The 26,733-nt window shown below is 31.3% G+C and overlaps 1 protein-coding gene across 3 annotated transcripts in view; it reads right to left on the reverse strand.

Moving 5' to 3' along the window:
- Suv3 (Suv3 RNA helicase) overlaps positions 1-26,733 on the reverse strand; it is a 142,693-nt gene that overhangs the window by 59,315 nt on the left and 56,645 nt on the right. For all 3 annotated transcript variants that reach the window (XM_035363099.2, XM_035363091.2, XM_035363109.2), the window contains exons 6-7: positions 16,164-16,275; positions 10,104-10,273 (exon numbers count right to left, since the gene is read on the reverse strand). In XM_035363099.2, coding sequence (XP_035218990.2) covers positions 10,104-10,273; positions 16,164-16,275 — 282 coding nt within the window. The remainder of the gene's footprint in view (positions 1-10,103; positions 10,274-16,163; positions 16,276-26,733) is intronic.

Raw genomic sequence — 26,733 nt, forward strand, 5'->3', positions numbered from 1 at the left:
TTTATTATCTGCATCTTTTAACAGTAAAATAATTCTTCAAACAATTTTTTTTACAACTGTTAATAACAATGGTATGTTTTGCTTCCTTAAGCAAGCACATTAATTTTAGTCATAGTATTTACTAAAGGAGCCTGTTTCTGTTAATAAAGTTATCCACATAATTTTTATGTTTAAAAATATCAACCTTTTCTCCACGTGAAACTGAAAAATCACAATGACAAAAGATACATATCACATATATGTTACATTTCCATGATAAAATTACATAAAAAAGTCACCTTCATGTGAATTTTCAAAAGTACATGAATAGTTTGTTTTTTCCAGAGATATAAATAAAACAAAAAATTGTAATTCTTAAACAATTTCTCAATAAACTAGTACATTAAACTCGTGCTCTTTAAAGATGAGTGAATGGAAAGAGCAGTTTCGCTGTTATTTTGTGTTCACTACATAGACATATGACTAGCAGCAATGTTTTATGCTGATAAAAAATAGCAGCACTACTTTTCACACCCCACATGAGTGGCACATAAAATTTCATTTGATGAAATAGGCCTTACTTTTTTTTTCAGAGATAACCTATGAAAAAAATTAAATTTCAGATGCTTTTGGATACAAATAATAAAATATTAAGCCAAGCTTCTTAAAAACTGAAAATTTTAGGAAGAGAAAGTTAAGAGAAATATGCAGCAAAGTGAGTGACAAAACAGCAGTCTGATATTATGGTAAGCCTGACAAAGAATGATAAATTTCAGAAATGATAAACATGTTGTAAATTGAGGTGGTGAGATTGATATTAAAAGATTTATTTAATATCATAATCTATTTATTTATATATCTATCATAATTTATCATTATTTGAAATTAAAAGAACTGGTACCTTAAAAGTGCATGTCAAAAAATTCAAAACATGAAAAAATTAATAGCATGATAGAAAAAATCAGAATCCATAAATCATATATCATTATTCTGGATTGGATTGATTGGAAATTTAAAAGAATTTAGATAACCAAGAATAATACATATAACTATTAAAAACTACTTATAATTTATTAAATTACGAATGTAAAGATTAATATGTAGCATGCTTAGCAAGCTTCAGTTCTGCTTTTTTTTTTTTTTTTTTACATAGTTTTTCATTAGCCTGCATATTTATTTTTTCAATCAAAACTGCTTAGATAATTTTATGACCTAAATTTAGTCGAAATTCAGTTTGATTTTTGTTTTAATGATAGAAAAAATTCTCTCACAAGCTGCGTTTGAATGTGGTATTATTAAGACAGCAAGCATTAACAACAGACAATACTTTGCATTTAATACACCCATTCATATCTTTTAATTTGGAAATTTCTTCCCATTCTATATCAACACGCAAATCTACAATTTCTTTCAAATCATCTACTTGATATATAGGAAACTCAATTTCCACTTCATAAAGATAATTTTCATCAATAATGGATGGGAAAATATTCATTAAGAAAAAAATAGACGAAAATGAAACTTCAGTTCTCAAGTTGATGTCAGAAACTTCAGCATGTTTTAGAAATGGATCACTTAGTGGAAATTTATCTATTATATATGACCATGCATTTACAAAAAAGGCTCGCACAGAACTGAAAAATTATTTCACTACACTTTCATTCAACTTGGCATTTTTTAAATACTATAATCTTGTTTATTGCGCCAATCACTAAATTTTCATTTTCTTTGTGTTTACTACCTTCTGAAATGGAATAGATGTTAGAGTAACATTTTCATTTTCTTTAGAAATTACTTACGGTTTTACAAATTTCACAAATGAATTCATTAAAAGTTCAAAAAGTTCTCTTCTCAATTTATGTATATAAGGAGCTTGTTGTTGCAAATTAATATTTATTGTTAAAAACAATGACAAAGTATTTTTCAAAAATAATAAGTACAATTTGGTGGTAGGGGATCGTAACCTTATTTTAATGTTTTGCATTTTCTTTCCTTCATTCTCACTGTTATCTGGTTGATCAACAAAAAAATTAATAATAGCATCCAACTGCTCCAAAATCCTTGTTATAGAATCTAAAAGAGACAACCATCTCGTATTGCAGTATTTCAAAATTTTACAAGATTTTGCATTCTGTCTCAAAATGTTTTGAGCAACTTTAAAGCTGTGCATCCATTTTGAATTTTTCATAAAAATATATATCTATTACCAACTTTTTGATTTCCGAGCCAATTAATTTTTCAGTATCTTTTTTTGCAGCTATATGCAAGAGGTGGTATGGACAACCTTGGATGATTATATTTGGTTGATGCATTTTGATAAATGATGCTACACCTTTAATTCCCATTATATTACTAGCACCATCTGAAGAAAATGATAAGCAATTTTTCCATTCTTAACCTTTGCTTTTAAAGTTTTTATTTATGCAATTAAAAATACATTCTCTGGTATTATCCATGCATTCTAAAATAGAAATCAATGAAGTAATTACCATTCCCTTTTCTTTGCTTTTATATGTTATAATCAAAGGGTATAGTTTGTTATCAGTACTTAGAGAAAATGACATCAGTGTGCAATACATTGCACACTGATTTTATAATATCTGCAACAGTACTTTCTGCGAGTGTTTTCACAATAGCAGCAGTTTTGGTATGTTCACAGATAAATTTTTTTGTTATGGCAGAATCTGGAAACATTCCTTTGAAAAGCTGTTTGGAATGATCCAAACTGAAATCGGTAGATTATGTTCAATTAAAAATCGAACAAAATAGCATTCAGCTTTTATAGCATCTGTTTCAACATTTTTTATGAAGAAATTCATTATTTATTTAGACTTTATAGTGTCAAGTTCTCTATGCTTTTGAGAAAAAAGCCTGATGTTTACAGTCATCTTTTCTGCCATATGCAACTGAGAAGTCTTTGCATACACTGCAATGTGCATGATTCACATAAATTTTGGATGCTTTAATGCATGGAAATTCTGAATAATATGAATTTTTAAATTTCTGCTTTGATAATTTTAGCTTCTTTGTTCGAGGCAGCATAATTAACAAAAAACTTCCAGCCAAATCACAGCTCACAATACACACATGCTACACTCTTCCCGTAATCTAAACAATGGAGTCGAGGCAGGCTAAACGAATACTGATCATTTGCAATCAAGTCATAAATTACCAAGAGAGGCGGAAGCGGGATGTTAGAAGAAGAGGAGGTGGGATTTGAGATAAATATGGGGGTCAGTTAAATATCTAGCTTCTCTGCATTCTGTTTAACAGAGGGAAATAAAGAAAAATTGTATTATTTGAATGAATGCAATTTTGTACTTTGAAAATGGGCTAATGAAAGTTAAACTATAAATCAAATACATTGTTTTTTAAGGTACATATCTGTCACATGAATTGACAGATATGTCAATATGACAGATATGTCTTTTTAAGGCACATATCTGTCAAATATTGCAAATAATTTGCATTTCGAAAGCTATATTATATCAATACGAAGTATTTGAGAAATATTGCCAGAGCATACAGGACTGCGCTGACAAATACAATACTCAGTCTTGCAGGCTTCCAAGTGCTATTTCTGGTAGTGCAAGTGTGGGGTATAGCTGCAAAAGTCTTAAGAGTAGATATCATCACACATGATTCCATATGACTGAACACTATTTGATCAAGTGGGGGGAGAGGGTTATGGCAAACAGACTTGTTAAGAAAAGAAAGGTTAATTAAAATAAGTTGTATTTTCATTTTTCCGACTGCAAAATCATCTTAAAAGATTATCAGATTTCATCTTTAAATTATTCCAACATTATACAGAATGATGGGGGGGGGCATCATTCTGAACTAGAATTCACTAATGCAAATCATTTTTTGGTTTCAAATGATTTTCATTAATTACATTAATGGTGTGAATATTTGTAGAAATATAGGTAAAAATAGTTATAAATACTTTATTATTAATGTTTACGTACAATATTATTAAAATGCTTATTTTTGTAATTATAAACAATACGCTATTATTATATTTAAAAAAAGAAATAAAATTAATTATTTGCTTATATTTGGAAAAATTTCATTAGACAATATACATAAAGAGCATTTGTGATTATTTTAAACCACTCACTCATTAAATTGAAAAGTAATGAGCTGCTATAATTTCAAAGATAAATTAAAGAGCTTATGCTCAGAGAAAGACAGCAACTCTCAGAAATCATGATTTGCAACAGAGCTGAATGTTTAATGCTATGGTACCTTAATACAATATAATGTGAAACGAAACAGCAAGTATGATACAAATTTTGAAATGTCAAAATTAATTTTCATAATTGAATAAAATTTATGACACTGAGAAATTACTTAAAAAGTATTTCTGAGTTTCAAAGAATTTCAAAAGCTTTCCTTCACATTTTATCCAGGTTTAGGACTGGCAGAACAGATGCAAAATTAACAAATGGACTGCACGAGCTTCGCTATAGCTTAATAACATTAATAAATATTTTCCTGGCTTAAGTTTAATGTAAATATGAGCCTATTTTCCCTATAAAATTCTCCACGAAAGCATAACTTTGTTAGCCAGTTCTCATATAGTTTGCCGTATTCAGTTGAATAAACACACAAAAACCTCTTTACTCGATTACCTTTTTACTAGATGATTAAGTAATTAATTTCATGTTAGACAGACGATGCTTTTTGAAAAACTATGATACTTTTCATAAACTATTTTAGTACTAATTAATGCTGTTCAGTTGGAATTGGATCAAATTATTTGTTTACAGCAGTGTTTTCCAAGCTTTTCGGTCTTGCGACCAACACAATATATGTATGTAAAATATAAAAATATGATGGCTTTGCTCTATGCAAACAGGCAACTTCTAATTAACTTTCCACAATTTCAGGGTCTTCCTCCTAGACCAGTATTTTCGAGAACATTCGAGCATGTTACGTAACCGCTCCTATAAATGAAGAATTTGCCCCATTTTGCGTCAGATTGCTTTTCTACTCCTGCGCTACAACACTTTGCTGTTGCTAAACCTGTCTTTCCTTTATTAGAATAGTTATGAATCAGAAAGCGTAAATTTATCGTGTTTAGTTTAAACAGGGTTGCCACTCAAGCGGGAGAATGAAATTCCCTGACATTTCCAGGTTTTCCAGGTGTGTTTCAAGAAAATTCCAGTCTATCCGCATAATGTTCGTTGGCTGTGCTAAGAGGTAAATTAATTATGGTATTTACTTGTATTGTGTAGCAAATTCACTTAATTATTCAATAAATCCCAGAGGACATTTATTCTTAATTATTCTTGGTATACTTTGTTTGATAATTTTATTTACTTTTCAACTTAAGAAACTTAATAAAATTTAAGATATATACATTGGATAACAAATGTATGTTTTATTTAATTATTACTCATGATCATCACCAGTTCAAGACGAGGCTAATCTGGTCCTTATAAATCACAATGAAATGCTAAATAGTTAGGTTAGATTTTAGGTAAATTTAATTTGTGTGAGATATGTTCTTAAAAGGCACCTTAACACTTGAAAACACAAATATAATTATAATAGTTGTTGTTTTCTCCACTGACGATTGAGATTAGAATCTTCCCAATCTGGAATAAAATAAGGCTTTTTTTGCAGACATTCTGCAGCTAAACGAAAGAAAGAAATCTATTTTAATAAACTGAGGTATTTTATATTTATTTCGCAGCATAGATAAGGAAAAAATATGTGCATTAAATTTTGTGATGGTATGTCATCATACTGCTAGAATTAATTTCAGGATTATGCCAGAGAAAATTTCCTGAAATTTGGAAATATTATTTACTAATAATAAATTTAGAGGGAAGAAGCAACATTAAATTATATGAATAACATAAAAATAAAGATAATTACTTAAAAATTGAATTAGAATAATCAACGATATTTTAGCGAATATAGTTATATATGGTTATCCTAGATGACTGATTACTATTCTTTTTTATTTTACAGCAAAATGGCAAGGTATTTATTTAAAAAAAAAAGAAAGGTTTAAAAAGATTTTGCGGTAAAATTCTAGTAGTATACGGTAAGGCTTTGGCACGATTTTGAAACTTGTCGCCAAGACCAAAATGACCCGTTTACTGCGCATCATCATGTCGCCAAATCCCATTGTACCATATATGAAGATTATTCTAACCAAAGAACGTCTATGTAAAGAAGAAAAGTTACCATACAAGTAAAATGCTATTATGCCGCTAGAATGCGGAGGGAAAATTTGCCAAGGGATTTGGCGACGGAACCTGCCGGCCAGAATTTCCCTCTCCGCGATGTGTACCGGAAATTGAGAAACATGTGTTAAGAAGAAACGTTCTTTGACAAAAAGAGACTTACGAAAAATCCAAGAAGAAACGTTTTATCAAAGGACGTTTCTTCTTGGATTTTTCGCAATAATTTTAAAAACGGATTTTCGTAGTTTTATTTTTCTCTGAAAATAACTAATCCATTAATTAATTTACTTGCGCCAAAAAATATTTTATTTTCCTTTAGTTTAACCACTTGCGCTAAGACTAAACTTCATGGTTGCGGTGCCGTGCGCTACAATATAACAAGCAGTAAAGTGTCTCATTTATGCCGCTCCGCATCTACGAGTGCAATCCAGAGCTGTAACTCGAGAAATAAACAATCTCGTTGTTAGGCGACATGTGCACCACGTTATTTTCATTTTTGTGATAAAAGCTTATCGACGTGGTGTTCACATCGCTCGCGGTTTGAGACAAAAGCATCTCGACATGCGTGGCACGTCTTTTTAGCGCAAGTGTTTAAAGAAATTTTAAACGATATTCATTTTAGGAACTCTTGATAACATGACCTTCGAACTTTGACACCGGTTTCGAGCTTTGGCGACAGATATATCGCTCATGCACAGCTGTATCCCACTATGATGGAACGGAGCCACGTCTGTTACAGAGAGGTTTTCCTTCTTTACAATACATATTGTTGCCAAGAACAAAATGACCCGTTTACTGCTCATCATCATGTCGCCAAATCCCGCTGTACCATACATGGAGATTATTCTAACCAAAGAACGTCTATGTAAAAAACGGAGGGAAAATTTGCCAAGGGATTTGGCGACGTAACCCGGCGGCCAGAATTTCCCTCTCCGTGATGTGTACAGGAAATTGAGAAACACGTGTTAAGAAGACACGTTCTTTACGAAAATCCATTTTTAAATTATTGCGAAAAATCCAAAAAGAAACGTTTTATCAAAGAATGTTTTTTCTTGGATTTTTCGCAATAGTTTTAAAAACGGATTTTCGTAGATTTTTTTTTCCCCTTAAAATAACTAATCCATGAATTAATTTACTTGCGCAAAAAAAAATATTTTCTTTTTCTTTAGAGTTTAAAGAAATTTTAAACGATATTCATTTTATGAACTCTTGATAACGTGACCTTCGAACTTGACACTGGTTTCGAGCTTTGGGGATAGATATATCACGCATGCACAGATGTTTCCCTCTATGATGGAACGGAGCCACGTCTGTTGCAGAGAGGTTTTCCTTCTTTACAATACATATGCTTTGATTCTAACCTCCATGGTACCGTATACTAGGGTTAAACCCTTTTTGTTTTATAGGAGAACAGGTACTTTCTTTAGTTCATGCACTGCACATGCGATTCTCGAGAATACTAGAAACTTGCTTTGCCTTTCTAAAAGACAATCAAATTGGATCTGCGAAAATTGGCTCTTTGCCAGCTGCCCGAATGACACTCACGTGATACACAATTCGCCAAAAAAGTTATCTCTTCCGACGTCGGCGCAAAAATCGCTTTTTTTTGGCGGGATCGTTGTATGAACTTTCCTGACTTTTCCAGATTTTGACAAAAATACTTAAATTCCCTGACTTTTCCCTGAATTGTTTGGTCAATTTTCGAATTCCCTGACATTTTCCGGTTCTCCCGGTTTTCCAGGTAGCGTGGCAACCCTGTTTAAATCACTATTGAATATTTAATTTGGAGAATTTCACCTAAAGTAAAAGTGATCCACAGTGAGAATTGAAATAAAGATATGGAGTAGTAAAAAGTGAAATCCTTCCGTGTCACACATTTCTGCTGTTTTCCCACTCCACCACGACAACAATCTGATTCTGATGTAGTTATATCGTCAAGCCTTCTCATTTCTGTGCCTGCCTGCCAAAATGCAATTTATGCTAATAAAAACATTGGTGTGTCTGATTTATATTCAATTCCTTTTTTAATTCTATTTTTTCCTTCTACAATGTACGGTCTTTTAGGGTTACTATGTGGAGCTCTGTTACATTTTGCATTGCCTTCAGATAAATTTCGGGTTTTTCGCCTTTTTATTTCGGAAAGCTTCACCTCCAATCTATTATGGCGTGAAGGCACTATTTATCAGAGGAAGAATATACTCGTATGGTTAACGAACCATTTACTAACACAGATGAGAGTGACGATTCATTTTCTAAAGAGTTAGAAAGTGGTACTTCTGCATGCTTCGAGATTTACCCCACTCAGTCTCCATTTTAAATTTTGTTACTTCTTACTGTAAATAGTCCCTATTGTGTTGGTTTATTAATTTTAAACTTTATTGATGGATTTTATGAATTAAAACTTTGTAAAAATTTGAACAGTGCTTCCAAAAATTATTTTATAAGCAATTTTTTAAATGTATTTTCTGGTAAAATAAAGAAAAAAGGTTATTAAATGCTAATTTTAACACATATAAGAACTAACGTAATAATCTAAATGGTGACTGCCTTCGATTCTCTTCCGTCCCGCACAACTGTCTTAAACAAAGGTACATTGTCATGAAAGGGTTAATAATCTAAAAACTTCATATTGATATTATTAAACTGCTTAGTAATACATAAAAAGAGCATTTCAAAAGTTTTGCGACCTATATACCTTATCTGCATTTTGGTACCATGTACAACTAAGACTTGTGTCTGCAGTTCCATTCCAGTTTTTATTCCTGATATATTGATATTGAAAGAGACCCAAAAACAACTTTCTCTTACAATATATCTCTCCTTATGACCTCTAACACACCCGTTTACTTTTACCTTCATTATTAAGGTTAATCTCCCCTTTTTGACTGCATATGGGACGACACCAGCTAAACAAGTCCTATACAGCAGCAATGAACCTAAGAGTGTGGGGAACTATTGACAAGTGTCGTTGGAGTTACTGATCTACAATTGGCTATTCTTCAAAACCAGCAACATACTCAACATGTGATATATTTTGGCATGAGTATTCAGCCAATCATCAGATGAATTAGTTGGTTCCTTTTTGCATGCTGGTTCTCCTACCCTGTTTCTGTAAAATCTGTAGTTTTTTTCATACTTTTCGTAGCTTGTAGTTTTTTATGAATTTCCGTAGAAACTACGGAGAATCCGTAGTAGTTGAAGTCTATGCAATAGCAATTACAATAGAATTTAATCATAGATACTCCTAACTCGTCTAGCATTGTAGAATGGTGTTAACATGACCAATTCCTAATGATTTGCAAAATACTGATGAAAAAATCATTCTTAATTTTGCTTGTACTGAGAAAAGGTAAAAATTAACAAAAAAAATATATCACAAGAACATCAGTTTAATTTATCATTTAAAACTTGTAAAACTATTTTGTTAGTTTTCACATATTTCCTTTCCAGAAGTTTTTCAAAATTCCCATCTTTTTCCTGTGCAAATAAAGATTCAATATGCATCAAGTTAAATGCCCTCATGCATCTCTCATCCTCTCGAACAAATGATTTAACATGACAAACATGCTGCCTTTTTTGTTCTAAAAATATTCTGGAGAACAAAAGTACAATGTTTTGATTCTAAAAGTGTTTTGGAAAGCAAGATTCTGCATCAGCATACACAGCTAAAGGTAAATCAAATTTTTGAAGAACATATTTTCCATACTAGAACTATCTTAATCCCCTGATTTAATCTTGATAGGACTACTGATTTAGGATCCATTTTTAAAATTCTTTCAAAAATGGAAAAAGACCCTCCCCTAAAAAAAGTGTGTGTGTGTGAGAGAGAGAGAATAAAGTATTATTCCATTATAGTATAACCATTTCACCACATTCATTTTATTCTGAAAAAAAAAAAAAAAAAAATTCTTTTGAAATAGTTACCTCAAGTTCTTCACCACAGGAACTAGCAATTTCTCTAATAAGATCAATAGCAGCTCCTTCTCCACAAATATGAATTTCTTCTGCAGCAAGACCTAGAAGAGCTCGTGTCCATGCCCAGCCTCTTGCAGGATCTCTTATCATTTGTATTTCATCAATAACAGCCACTTCATCTAAGAAAGATTTCACAATAATTTATATTTAAAAAAGTCAACACTGCTGTAACAGATTCTAGTTTCAACAATAGGCAAGACTATAAATTCAAATTTTAGATATATTTTCCCCATTACATACCAATACTTAAGAAGTATTCTTCCCACTATTAAAGAAAAATCTGACTAAATATAACATATGGATTACACATTTTTATTGAAAGTTTAATATATCATCAATTAAATTTTATTTCCAGAACTGAGATTTAAATACAGTCCAAATTCGTTATCAATAATGATAGGGATCTACAGGATATCTTAGAAGTAAAAACAATTTATTTTCAATTCTTGAATTAATCATTTAACTACTACTTTTAAATAGGGTTAGAAAAAATACTTTTATATAGGATAGCAACAAAACAATTCCATAAAATAATTTATTCTGAAAAAAAAAATAAATAAAAGGCAATTTTTAAAGAATTTTTGACAATGTATCAAAAAGATTTGCTTTTTATACAAAATAATCTCCAGAAGAAAAAAAAAAAAATCACAATTTTAAGCACACATACATACATGTACACAGTGATCTAAAATTCTTAATCTATTCTGATGAGAAAGACAATTCTCAGTTTTGAAACGTGTGAATATTTGGCTACTTATTAACAAATTTATGAGAAAAAGCAGCTTAATAGATGAAAAGCATTCAAACAATCTGACAAAACCTGAAATGTATCAGGCAAAATGTTATGATAGTGGCCAAATGCTGCTGTCTACCATGTCAGTCTTCTTCTTCAATGGCCAGACAGCCCAGGATGAGCCATTGCCTTCCTCAGAATCGAATTCCAAGCTCTTCTATCCCTGGCCATGGACATCCAATTGGTTATTTTTAAAATTCTTAAGTCTGTTTCCAAAGAGTCAAGCCACCTAAGTTTAGGTCTCCCTCTTTTTCGGGTGCCGAATGGTCTGGCCGAGATTTTTTTAGTTACTCGATTTTCATCCATTCTGCACAAGTGTCCTGCCCATTTAATTCTCTGAATCCTTATATATTTTATCATATGTATTTTTTTAAAAGATTTATAGAGTTCAGAGTTAGTTCTTCTCCAGATATTGCTACATTATATGCCACCAAAGATACTTCTCAAAATTTTTCTTTCAAAGACAGAAATGATACTTTTAGCTTTTTCTGTCATTGCCCAGGTCTCAGCAAAGTATGTAAGAATGGGTCTGATTAAGCTTTTGTAAATTAAAAACTTCGTTTTTCTGTCATTGCCCAGGTCTCAGCAAAGTATGTAAGAATGGGTCTGATTAAGCTTTTGTAAATTAAAAACTTTGTTTTTCTGCTAGTAAAGTTAGCTTTCAAGTATTTTTTGCAATCGAAAAAACATCGGTGCATCTGTGACTCTACTACGGATCTCAAGCATTAAATCATTGAGAGTATTAACTTCTGATCCTAAATATTTAAATTTATCAACAGTTTCTAAGTTGTAATTCCCAGTTTCCAATAATTCCCTTGGTTTTGGGTTTTTCCATATATCCTAGTGTGTTGTCAGCTAATTGTATGATGGAGTCTTTGAGCAAACTTCACTTATTTTGCTGTTTTTACAACATGGTATGTATTTAGTTTTATTTTGGTTGATTGCTAGATGCATTTTGCTGGCTGCAACCTCTAAAGATGTAAAAGCCTCTCTAAGTGGCTCAGGAGTGCGTGCGACTATGTCAATATCACCAGCAAACGAAAAAATCTGAACAGACTTGTTAAATTTAGTTCCATGAGTATTAATGTTGGAGTCTTTTATGATTTTTTGGAGGGCAAGGTTAAAAAGCAAGCAGGCCAGTGCATCACCCTGTCTGACCCCATATGAAACAACAATAGGCTCAGAAAGATTATTCTGGATTTTAATCCTAAGTTTTGTCTCAGTAAGAGTAATGAGGACCAAATTTATAAGTTTTTCAGGTATTGCAAATTCTCTCATCGCTTCAATTAAATATTTTCTGTTTATTGAATCGTAGGCAGTCTTAAAATCAACAAAAAGGTGGTGTGTTGCAATGCCATATTCATTAGTTTTTTCCAAAATTTGCCTAATGTTAAAGATTTGTTCTGCTGTAGATCTTCATTTGCGGAAACCATATTGGTAATCACCTACAATATTTTCTGTATAAGTTACTAGTCTACTAAAAAGTATATTGGACAATAGTTTGTAAAAAACACAAAGGATACTGATTCCCCTGTAGTTGATACATTCCAAAATGTGTCCTTTTTTTTGTGTATTGGACAGATGATGCTCAGTTTCCAATCAAGTAAAACTTCTTGGTTCCAAATTGATTCGATGAGGTGATGTATTTCCTCAATGTTTTGACCTGTAGCACTTTTAATAAGTTCTGAAGTAATCGAGTCAGGGCCTGGGGCCTTGTTATTTTTTAGCTTTTTAATTCTTTCTCTAATTTCTACCAAAGATGGTGGCGGGATACTATTGGTGTTTACAGAGGTAGTTGGGTAGGTAGAAGACCCATCTTGCATATGGTCATTCAACAAATTACTAAAGTGTTCATTCCACCTGTGAAGTACATCTTTTTTATCATTTAGGATGATGTTATTTTTGTCTCTACAGCCAGTGGTTCTAGGCTTAAAATCTTTGTAGCCAAGATTAATTTCATGATAGAAAACACAACTTTCATTGGACCCTCTCAGATGTTCAATATCCTTAAATAGGCCGTCGTGAAAAAGTCATTTCTTAAGCTGATGGATCATCTTCTCCTGTATTCTAGATCTCTTATATTCCTCAACAGAGAGTCTTGAATGTTGCTTTTGGACCATATTTTTATAAGCAGCTCTTTTTGCCTGTGTTACAAGGAAGCATTCATTATCAAACCAATGCCTTGGTTTTGGATTTTTCCATATATCCTAGTGCGTTGTCAGCTGAGCGTATGATGCAGTCTTTGAGCAAACTTCACTTATTTTCCATGGTTTCCAGTTTGGCCATGTTTTTAGATCTTAGTTTCCTCTGAGTGAAGACTGGAAATTTCGTTCAATTGCCTCATTTTTCAGTTTTTCACAACCAAACTTTTTTTGCCTCTCTTCCTGTATCTTTCGAATGTTTGAAATTTTAGCAATTAGTTTAGCAATAACCAAAAAGTGGTTGGAATCACATGTGGTGCCTCGATAAGTTCTAACATCCTGGATATCCGAAGAATGCCTAGAATCAATGAGTACATGATCAATTTGATTCCAGGTTTCTCCCTCAGGTGAGCACCAAGTCATCTTATGTATTCTTTTGCGGCTGAACACAGTGCTTGAAATTGCCATGTTGTGTTCAGCAGCAAAAAGTACTAGTCATTGTCCATTGTCATTAGTACTATCATGCAAGCCATGCTTTCCAATTGTTGGTCTAAATTCATTCTCTTTACGCAATTTAGCATTCATATCTCTCATAACAATTTTAATGTCATGCTTAGGACAAGATCTGTATTACAATATCAGAGGACATGTTTTCTCCTACCAACAGACATATAAATAATTGTTCTTCATATGATAAACCTGCAATAATCAGCAAATATTTCCCTTTCTGAGTAATTCTTCTATTTTGAGATACTTCTGTATTAATTCTTGTATCGACTTCTGCGTTGCTTGTTTTTTGTTGAATTCTTCTGAAAACTGCCAATTAAGTTGTTCACTATTGAAGAAGTTATTTTATTTTCTCACACTTATTTTTAACATTGGAAGATATAACCACATCTTTATTTATTCTAGGTATTTATTATCTTTTACCTTAATTCTAGAAGATGGTCCACCAGTGGCCAAATAGTAAAGTAATTAAAACTGGTAGTTCAGTACAGAGTTCAAACGACGGTGAACAGGCTAGCTGCATGTGCATTTTCATGGTTTTCCCCATGCGTGATATGGATAAGAGCTAGTTTCTCTTGGAAATTCCTTCACGAAAGCATCCTTTCCCTTAAGCATAAGTCAAATGGCATTAGCTGAACTTTATTAATGATGTCTTGCAATAGAAAATGCAACAGCGGTGAATGATTTGAAGCCAAGGAAATAGCAGAAGTGAATAATAAGAGCAGAAGAGATTCAAGATACAGGAAAGTAGAAATGCAGATATCTTATTAGATATTTTACTGTTAATACTGCTATGTATTCTTAATGGAATGTAGGTTTCCTTTAATGAAATACCATTGTGATGGTTACTGGTAGATTATTCATGAATACTTTCAATTTGCAATGTTTTTTTCTGTAACAGTGTTCTTTGGAAAATAAATTTTTCATCTAATTTTAAAATAAAATTAGATAAATAATAATAAATGTATACAATAAAATTAGTAAAAAAAGGAACAGAAAAGTGCAAGTAAAAAGAGTATGTATTATGTTGCAAAGTTACAGATGTGAAAAAAAAAAAAAAAAAAAAAAAAAAAAAAAAAAAAGAGAGAGAGAGATTTGTAAAGAGACAACAGACAGTTAAAAACATATTACAAAACTAAATGAAGTCCCCAATATATATTTAATAAGATTTAATCCTATGATTTAAATATTAGTTCCTAAGTGATCTTTGTGTTTAACTATAAAAAAAACTTTTCATATTTTTATATGCAAAATTCTTTGGGATGTGTTTAATAAGTACTTTTAAGGGGTCATTAATACTTTAATAATGATTTTTTTAAAACCAAGATGAAATTAAATTACCGAAACAAGAAAACGTATTTTGTACCTGCTAAATTTATTCTAAGAAACCCTGAATAATGTCCAAAATAGCCCAATATATGTCATCTAATCAATAAATTCATTCCAGAAGATCTCTACAAGGTATATCTATGATTCATTAAGGCATGATTTCATTTTTTCACTGAAATTTTGACTCTGCATGTGCCTAATTGACGTTAGATTTTAGTTTTTAGAACAATCTTTATGCTTAACATTGTGAATGTTTCTTTGAAATTTCACAATTTATTTTTTAAATGTAATTGGAAGTATATGTCTGTATTGAAGATTTAAATAATAATAATAATAATAATAATAATAATAATAACCCACTATTATCTTTTCTGGGCATTCTGAATAATGTCAGACATTTCACACTTAACAGTACAATAATCTTTAAACTTCCTCATTCTATATAACATACCTTTACAAAAGTTTATTATAAAATTTAAAATAATGTGGAACACAAGTCTGGAAACAGATTTCATAGAACATGCTTAGATAAAAAAATTTCTGCTGAACAAAACAGCAAATTGACTATACTAATAAATCCATAACTACATTCTTAATTAAAATTTGAAAAATTACAGAATATAATTCATGTATGAAAAAATTATTCACAGAGAGTTTGGTTTTTATTATTTATTTATTTATTTATTTATTTTAAACATTAAGATAATCTCCAATTTCAATTTGTACCCAGGAAAAAAAAAAAAAAAAGGTAGATTTTTCACTTCTAAAATCTGCATTAAGCTTATAGACATCTTATCAGTATCTCAATATGCATTCACATTTTCAAGACTTCTCCCACTAGCCACAGAGCTGAGAATATGAGCAATGACAATGAAATATAATATTCAACAATGATAAAATATTTGCACAAAATTTTGGATCATTTATTTTCATTTCCAAAAGCTACATGAATTTAATTATGAACCCAATTTAGCTCATTAAATTTAAAAAATTTTTATATGAAACTAATTTTTCCATTCCACAAATGGAAACTTTCATGTTATATATATAAATATCAAACCATTTTTTTAAATTTGCTTAGTAATTTAATTATTTTAACTCAATAAAATTACTCCTTAAAATAAAAAAATTAAAACTTGATCATATATTTAAAAACAAGCTACTAATATTTTTTCATGTAATTCATAACATTTTTGTACAAAGTTACTAATAAAATGGTTCAAGAACGATAATACTTACACCTGTTTTCTACAGAAACCATTTCAATAGTACAAGCTACATGACTAGCAGGTTGATTTTCAGGTAAAACTAACTGTCTTTCTTCACCCGTCACCAAATCGCATGGTGTTCCCTGAAACAAATATCATATACTACAGAATACAATTACAAATATCAAATATTACAGTAATAAGGAAAAAATAGTTTAAATTCTATGACAATTATTTTAAATTTTACTAACAGTTCATTTGAGTCACACACACTCACTCAAACCAAAACGTTATGCAAATAATGCACATAAAAAAAAAAAATTTAGCTATAAAGGTAAACAGCAACTCATGCCTTACACAGAGAAAAACTGCTTTGCTATTCATAACAATTAATGTTTGTAAACAGTCAGAAATTCTTGGAGGCTACATCAATTTTCAATTTTCATTGCCACCTGAAGAAAGAAGGTTCTCCCCTTCTACAGCAATTTACTGGGAGAAAATCTTGGTAATATTAGTACTAAAGGTAATCTAGTTTTAATGATTTTATTTTTATAACTGTAAATTTCAGACACGTTGGATAACATGTTATTGTTAATAAACAATTCTACCTTTCAGTTTGTGAATTCTCACACTTAGTTCAGTAGTTTTCAGTTGCTTTTGCTCCATGCATCCCTTTGAATTCCGCTGGATGACCATTCACTCCCTTTCCAAAACTCAAAAAATGCATATACATTTATTTAACTTAAAATAAGTTTTAAAGTGCTTTATAAATTAAACAAGAAAAAGTATATAAAATGTCGATAAAAGCTGAATAAAAGTAGTTTTAAGGCTGACCACATTCCCTCTGAAACTATGAAATCCTTCCCCCGCTCAGGAGAAATTTCATCACATTGAGAACCCCTGCATTAGTAGTAATCCACAAGAAATGGATAAATAAAGTTGCCTGAGTTTTAAATCTGTACTTGTAAACTGTAGTCAGAGTAATAATTCTCTGATAATTAGTAAGTAGCTCTTAGTGAAGTACCATTAGGTGGATATACCTTTAAGAATAGTTACCGTAATTTCCGGAAGAAAGGCCGCATCAGCGTAAATGCCGCACTCGAGAAAAACGGCGGGGAAAAAATTAAAATTACACAGAAACGCCGCAATAGATTAAATTGCCCGTGACATCGTCGGGGGCCGTATAGATGCAAAATCTCAACCTATGTCCTGATATATGACATATAAGTTAAGAAAAATGCATGAAATGAAATCATAACTCAAAAATAAATTAAAGGTAAGAAATGTTGAAAATATATTTACGTTCACGAATATACTTATATTTACCCACTAAAGAAGTCCATATTTGTAATACTCAGACTATATTATAAAAAAATGTTGCAACAACGAACTATTAAATTTGGATTACAAAAGCAAATTTTAAATTTTACTTACAAAAGGAATTAAAGCAAACTATACATCATATGAAGCCATCAAAATCTGATTCTTCACTTTCTGAATTAAAAAGATTTAGTAAATCCTGATCTAAGTCCAAGTCTTCCAGATCGTCACATTCATCCTCTTGGTTTACAGTCTCTTTATCTAAAGATATAATTTCACCTTCTTTGAATCCTGCTATTATTGACGATGTTTTTACCGATTTCCACACACTTCCTACTCACTTTGCAACTTCTTGATAAGATGCTCTGCAAATTTTACCACTTTTGGTATACGTATGCAATCCTTCACTCATCCAACACTCCCACCACTTTCGGACTTCAGCTTTGAAAGATTTATTACCTGACAAATCTAATGGTTGTAAGATTTTTGTCAAACCACCAGGAATTATTGCTACGGTCGTAGACAATTTTTGACATCTGGTTTTCATTGACTTAAGTAAATGAGCACGCATGGAATCCACTATCAATAACCCTTTTGGTTGGAAAAAAGATCCCTTACAACACTGTCAAACTTTTTGTAGCCACTCATGCATGATTGTTTCGCACATCCAGCCGTTCTTGTTTGCACAAATAATTACGTAATTAGGAAAATCTCCCTTCGGACTGGTTTTCCGTTAAAAAATGATCATTGGCTTTAGCTTGTCACCGTTTGCGCCACAAGCTAACACACATGTAAATGATGTTCTTTCATGCCCTGTCGTAAACACAGATACAGTTTTTGCACGAGTTTCATCAACAGTTCTGTTTGCAGGAGAGTCGAAAGCTAACGGCGTTTCATCCATATTTATTATCTGTGACCGAAGAAGTTTTCTTTTGTCAATAATATCTGTCACATATTTTAGAAAAGATGCCTTTTTTATCCTGCCAGTCCATTGGTAATTGTTGCCCGACTATTCTAGTACGCACAGAAATATTTTTTCTTTTCATAAATCTGCTACACCAGCAAGGCCCTCCTTTGAAATCATTTATGTTCATTTGCTTTGCTATAAATTTTGCTTGTAAGTGAATTTTTACAGTCGAAATTGCCATTTCTTTTTTTCGTTGCTCCTTTATCCAGTTTGCAAGGTCATCCTCTAGATTCGGCCACCTTACAGTACCACTTCTTTTTTGGCTCGTTTCTGTTGTGGCATATTTTTAAGTTTTTCTTTTTCAGTTCTCCAACGTCGAATACATCTCTCGTCCACTTCAAACTCTCGAGCTGCTGCTCTTTTTCCAATTTGTTCAGCACATGAAATTACATTAAGCTTAAAACCAGCAGTATAGCTTCTGTGCCATTTTAAAAAATTTTCCACTCCCTTCTTACTTAAAAACTATCCAACAAGTACTTGCACCCAAACTGATGGGATCTGTATCTGGCAGAAAGCCAAGAAAAATCGATTCATGCTGAAGGGGAAATACGTCAGATGCCTTCCAAACTATGTACAATGACAAAGTTATTCAAACTATGCACAATGACAAAGTTATTCAAACTATGTACAATGACAAAGTTATTCAACTTATGCACAATAACCATCGAAGGAAATATTTTATTTTTAGTGCACCTAAACGCCGCGGCGTTTCTTCCGGAAATTACGGTACTTAGAACAATTAAAACTTAACTGCCAAAACAGAAAAATTTTATAAAGACACAGTAGTTTTAGCAACATACATAGAAGAAGTAACAGCCTGAAACAACATATTTCAAATCTGTAGCAATCTCAAACGGTTCATTTTAAAACTAACAACAGTTCAAAGCAACCAGACAGTGACAATTTTAAAGTCCAAACTACAATGGTACCTCGATATTTGTCCTCTTTAAAGTACGTCCAACTTGGGATATGTTCCCTTGAATGACAAAACTTTTGTTTGATATAAGACATTTATTTATAATGTGACTCAAGCTTGATGAGTCATGACTGCACAACACCTGTTTATCTCTTTTGAGACCATGCCTACAACTACTCTAAAGCGTCAGTGCACCTCTTGCTACAATTCAGTAAACAATCTGCACTAAATTTTTAAATATTTTTTTTAGTAATTTAACAATGAGTTTCAGGAAAGTTAATGAGAAGAGAGCAAGGCAACAAAGAAAATTATTAGGATCATCATGGTGGGGGGGGGGAAAGATTCCTGAGAAGTATGAAAACAACGGTTCCCAGACAAAAAACCCACAAAAAAAAGGCCACTATGGTAATTGCCCACCCGGCAAATGCCCACAGCGATGAAAGCACACATTGATATAAGCCCACGCTGATAAAAGCACACACTGATAAATGTGCACATAATCAAAAGGGATTTATGCTTTTCTATTAGTAAATCGTGTATTTATAATTTTAATTATAATAAATGGAATATTCAGACCTGAATTTTAATGTCTCAAATATGTCTGTTTGTATATTTTATCACTACTTTATTCGTTTAATTTATTAGGTTGAAAACAAACTTTCTGTTTTCACATCTTGTCTCTGTGACACCTTCACTGATATTTTTACCTCCAGGATGCCATATTTAAAGACAACTGGCAAAAAGCTTGCAAATTCACGCAGGCTATGACCAGTATAACAGCGATAAATGTAATGGAATCTGATTGACAAGCTGTAACATTTCGATGACAAATCTGAAATTGCATTTTATTATTTATTTACTTATTTAACTTGTATGTGTATGTGAAAATGAAAAATATCATTGTGAAGTTTCTCACATGCTATTTTTAAGGTAATATGGCTGAGATTAAATATAATTATGTTTCATTATTAAAACTATTAACTTTTAAATTAAAAACACTTGAATTTTATTTTCTTCCTTTTTAATTTTTCCTTTAGTTCCTTTTTAGTTTGGTAATATTAAAACAGTTACGCATAATAAAAACTTCGCTAAGAGATATTTTATTCTTTACTTTAGACTGAGCTTATTATCAAAGTTTAAACATATTCCTCACTAAAAGCTTTTTTGAATGGAACAATTATAATTTGGCGATTTTCTAGAAATATTTTCTTTCAGATTTCTGAATAAATTAAAACTGTCAGCTGACACCCTGTCAGAAAATGAATTCCAAGTGTAACCTCTTAATCTCTCAACTACAGCAATTTTGAATAGTGTTTTTAATTTTCATTTTATTTATTTTTTGGGGGGTGGTGGAAAACTCTTAGAAGTCAACATATCTACAAATTTAAATAGCAGAATCATCTCAATCTACAGTAATAAATATGTAGCATTTTATTAGTTTGAAAATTTTTAATCTCAAAAATTTAATAATCTGATTTATCTGAAAAATTTTACAAACAGTAATTATTATGATTAAAAATGAAATTTCAAGTAGGAATGAAATTAATTTATGTATAATCCAAGTTGTCAAAATTTAACTAGATTATTTGAAACTGTGCTTTTAATTCACTATGAAAACAGTATTTATGATAGCGCACACAAATGTTTTTTTAATCATAACAGAATATGGTACTTTTATCTTTCTCGTTGAAATAAAAGTTCGGCTTTAATTCTCCATATTAAATTCATTATGTGCAAAATTTTCTGCAGTGTTAAATTGGTCATAAATTATTCTCTGTATATGAGGAAAATTTACATACATTTCATACTCCTTGTAATTTTGTAGAATTAAAAGAAGCAGTGTGGCCAGTATTCCCTTTCACCTCCCTTTGTCAGACTTATACAAAGACACTTCTATTTGATGCGTAAATATAATAACAAAATTACACATACATGTATATGTTTATAATTCATTATTTTGATTGACTCTCTTAATTCAGCCGGAGCCCAAAATGAAATGTGTTCCTCTACTTAAATTTATTGTTCAATTACTTGTTATTAATTTATTTTTTATTTTATCTTTATTCATCTACTTTGTGCAGCTACTTTGTGCAGCTGAAGAAAAAAGGGAAAAAATATTCATTTTAACATAGCTTATATGTCGGTGTGGGTTTTTGTCAGTGTGGGCTTTTATCAACGTGGGCTTATACCTATGTGGACTTTTATCAATGTGCGCTTTCATTGGTGTGGGTATTAGTCACATGGGCAATTATGCCAGTGGGGTGTTTTTTGTGCGCTTTCATCCAGTGGGCTTTTGTCTGGTTACCGAAAACAACATGCTTATCCAGGATTTGGCTATTGTATGCCATACGATAAGTACAATGCTCTCTACGATTGAGAAAAACAAAAATTATACTAAATCAGCTAATGTTGCAAAGGGTGCAAAATCAGCTAACTAACAAAGATCAGCATACTTGCCAACCTATGACACTCAAAAATCAGGAGATTTTTTTAAGAAATCAGGAGATTTTTCACAATGTTAAAAAGACTTTTTAAATGATAAAAATATAGTTTTTAATAATGAATTAACTTTACATAGTAACTAATTCTTAAATGCAAGCAACACAAAAATACCTTACACATAAAAATCATTTTTATTACTTGCATCGTTTAAGAAAACAAAAACAAAAACGAAAAAGACACTTTAATCAGTTGTTTTTGTACAAATGTTATAAACAGTGGCAGATTTTGCTTTCTTTATGAAAGAAACTTCATAATTTTGTTCACAGCAATTGCCACGTGGGCCTGCTTTTGCTAATAAAAGTTTTTCTAATGTGTCATCACTAATATTAGATCTAAATTTAGTCCTCGGTTTCGCAACAACACTGAAAATCCTCTCACATTCTGCATTACTATGGGGAACTGACAAGATGGCCAACATAATTCTAAACAGTTCACTATATTTTAAAATTCCATCAGTACCTTTCAGTTTTCCAATTAAACTCCATTGAAAACAAACTAAACAACAATTGGATACAGTTTTGAATTAGTATTATTGCTTCCATCCGTAGAGAGGCAGAACGGAGTTGTTTTAATGCAATCAATAACTGAAGATTTATTTTTCAAACCCATTTCTTTAACAATTACACCTGTTTTGGTTCTTGCACTTGAGTATTTCTTAGCAATTTCACTATCGGGAAACATTTTTCTAAATAAAGCTGCAGCGTGATCCGATGCTTTCAGTGGCAGGTTGTGCTGTAAAAAGGCAGAGAACAGACATTCTGCATTAATAACTTTTTAGTCCTTTGTTTCCAAAGAAAAAATTATTTTTTTGTTTTTTTTAAAACAACTCATGTTGTCCTTGTGTTTTTGTGTACACACATGTTTGAGAACATCGTCTTTCCACCATGCGAAATCGAAAAATCGCAACGACAGGCGTTACACATCGCAAATTAATTACATTTCCTTGAGGAAATAATGGAAGGAAAGTCAACTGTTTACGATTTTTGAAACGTATACGAGTATTTCACCTTTCTCGCAGACATAACAAAAGATGATAATTTCAAAAACTATTTCTTGAAGGCACGTGTACTCACACAACTCAGGACAAAATGAACGAAATAACTAAAGAGCATCCAAATAAGAGCTTGCTTTGTCCTCATTGGCTAATATATGCCAGATGACATGCAGTGGAGCTTAATGCCTATTAGAGAACTGGAGAATGACGTTTCTGGATACATATATGCTCTCACACACAAAACAGAAGTTATCTGATTTGCAAGGTTTTGTTTTAGATATAATCTAGAGAAAATTCAATTGCTTTCACACGTCCAAAATCCTTTTTTTTTTTTTTTTTTGTTTTTGTTTTTGTTTTGTTCATATAACAAAGTATTAAGTCAAGTTCCATAAAAATCGTGAGAAATTTTAAGAATAAGAAAAAGTTGGGAGAAATATATTGTAAATCGGGTTGGCAGGAGAGCGATCGAAAATCGGGAGAGTTGGCAACTCTGGATCAGATACATTACAGTCATACTGAAAAATCACTTTTCATCTGGATAGTAAAAAAAGAATTGATTTACAATATCCATTTCACCTATTGCATTTGTATTTTAGCATTAAACAGTATTATAATAAAAATTAGGATTATTTTATAAGAGATTAATTAGCTTACTTTTATTTCTTATTGGAAAATTCCATTTGGATACATTCGAGGATATGGAATGGATTATAATGACGCATACTGATATACCACCATAGTGCATACAAAAGCTGAAATTGTAACTATCGCAACTCAGAATGTACAACTTTATAGAATGTCAGTTATTAACCAAAAGCAGAGATACCAGCCTTTGAGAATAGCTATCAGTAACATTCAATTATAGATTTAGTGAATTATAGATTTAGTGAAGTATTACTGATTCAATTGATTTAATCAGTAATACTTCACTAAATCTATAATGCTTAACTGAATTAATCAGTAATACTTCACTAAATCTATAATGCTTAACTGAATTAATCAGTAATACTTCACTAAATCTATAATGCTTAACTGAATTAATCAGTAATACTTCACTAAATCTATAATGCTTAACTGAATTAATCAGTAATACTTATACTGAATTAGTGATACTTAATGTCAGACTCATACACTGCCCACACTGAAGGAAGGAGATTCAATAACATAAACATGATATTGTGCCACATAAAAGGCATACTACTCAAAATTTTTCAAAACAGACAAAAGACGAAAAAATGAAAATGCATTTTCCTATGTTATTGTTGCTGGTATGTAGTGATGAACATCCGCCAATAAGGCGATAGAAGATGTAATCTGGGTGCGCTGCGGAAAAGGTTAACTGAGTGACTTCCTTTTCCTTTCTTCCCTCCTTCATGTAAGGACTGTGTTAAAACTCTTTCATAACGACTAATTATTAAATGCTCTCTTGATATACACATTATGAAAATCCTAATGAATCTAATAAATACATATTATGAATATAATATTATGATATTAATATACATATTATGAATATTTTAATGAATGTGTAAAATAAATGTGTTTGTTTGCAATTTTCGTGTACAACCTCCTTATAGATTACACAAAAAACTATGATGTTCCTAGGCACTACCGAGACTACAAGGTAAGAAATTGTTCTTTTCCTTACTTCGATGATTTGTTGTAGAAATATTTACAACAAAAGATTATGAGACTGAATGAAAAATCATAGTATAAATCAATAAAAAAAACTGTATTTAAGTCAAATAAAATCAAATAGAATAACTGAATTCCAGTAATTATTCAGCATGGAAATGCAAATGCTACTAATAAAGGAGAATCTTTACAATGTAATCGAAGATGTACCTCCAAGCCCTATTACAGAACAGTGGAATAAACGTGATCGGCAATGCCATGCGATGATTAATTTATTTATCAAAGACAGCCAAATAATTCACATTAAAAATGAAACTACTGCTAAAGCCATCTGGGAAAAACTCAGGCAAGTATACAAAAGGTCTAATCTCTCAAGTAAACTATTTCTTTTACGAAAGCTTTACAGTTTGAGAATCAGTGGCGGCTCGTAGCTAAAATTAGTAGGGGTGCAGTCCAAAAAAAATTTAACCTTTATTTTAAAATTGTGTAAAAGGAAACAAACACATATAAAAAGAAATTTTATTTTGAAACTTTATGAAATCTTACAAGGAAAAAATTAAACATTTCTTAATTACTTTAACCTAAATTGTTGCAGTTCAAGCTTTTATCTAGTCATTTAAAAATGAAATCCATTCTTCTTGTTTTAATTTGCGTGAAAAGATGAATAATTTTATCTTTGATCTCTGGATGACAACTGAGAAAATTTTTCTTTATTGAAAGCAATGTAAGGGCATTTAGTCTTTCAGAAATCCTAGTGCTTCTTAAAAAAGTTTTCTCTTCCCCCCCCCATATTGAAAAGCAGCGTTCTGCCTCTGATGTAGTCATGGGAACTCTCAAGACAATTTTTATTAGTTTCGTAATTTCGCTAAGAACATCATCTAGATTATTTTCGAAGATAAATTTCAGTAGCTCAATTTTAATATGCAGTATTTATGGATATCAGACCTACAATAGAATACTTTTATTTCAGTTTCAAGTTTTTCTTTGTCAATCATTGGATATGCTTCAGTGGTCAGTACTATTCCTTCTACAGGATGTTCATTTCTAAAACTAGCAAAACATTTCTGTTAAACAATTTGGCAGCTGCTAAGTGTTTAGTGGAAAAATATTTGTGCATTATATCAATACATAGTATAAAGTCACATATTTCCTTAGTTTCTGCCATCAGTGTCTTTGAAAAATTCTCACAGTACTTTGAGTTTCTTAATTCTAAAATAGCAGTTTTGAAATTTGTTATATATTCATTAACTTTAAACACACTAATTTCTCTGGATTGCATTTAGTTGTGTATTATTTCAACATGAGGCATAATCTGATAAAAAAAGCTCTAACCAACACTTGAAATTATCATTATTTAGATATTTTAAAATTCCTGTTGCTTTTGCAACAGATTGGTCTGCATTTGATGTTGATTGAATTTCAGCAACACAATTTTTTAAAGGTTGCAAATTTTCATGAACTCTGTTTATGGTTCGTATGATGAATATCCACCTTGAGGAGGAATACCACACGTGTGCAGTAAAAAGAAATCACGTTTCCAAAAACACGCCAGAATTTCGGAACTGCAGGAGCAACAATGCTCTTCTCGCTCCCTTGGCTTGCGTACTGCTTTCTGTGTGCTCATGCACAGAACAGCCAAACACCACGTCGCTGGAACTGTGAAGTGCGCACTTCCAAACAAAAACTTTCGTACCTTTTTCATATACTAGGGGATGGCTACTGACATTAAGCTTAAGGATTATGTATTGTAAAAGTATAAAGAAAGAATTAAAGACTAAAGGGCACACTATATTAAATATTAAAAATAATAATAAGTGGAATAGGGGGTGCTGCAGTTCCACAGTGCTTATTACGAGCCGCCACTGTTGAAAATTGAGGAAAATGGAAATATGCAACCTCATTTAAATACCCTACAGGAGTTAGTCGATAAACTTAAACCAACAATAGAGGACATAAAAGGATAATCATACATCAGCACTTCTGATTATCATCACTGAAAACATCTAAAGAAAAACATGAATAAAATTCAAACTTTACTTCCAAGCATTAAATTCAAATTTAGTTTTAAGAATAAAAATTATGATGTTCAAAAATTGATAAAATTTACTTTTCAAAATTATTAAAAACCAACACATATAAACTGCAGAAAAAATATTCAATCAAAACTGCATACAAAAACTCAGTGATATTCTAAAGATGTGTTACAAAATTACACCAATAATGCAAAAAATCATCAAATAAATTGCTTTTTGATCACTGCATTAACC

The sequence above is a fragment of the Stegodyphus dumicola genome, chromosome 4 (assembly GCF_044657685.1).
Source record: "Stegodyphus dumicola isolate Sdum_Otavi_A_Nest chromosome 4, ASM4465768v1".
Lineage (NCBI taxonomy): Eukaryota > Metazoa > Arthropoda > Arachnida > Araneae > Eresidae > Stegodyphus > Stegodyphus dumicola.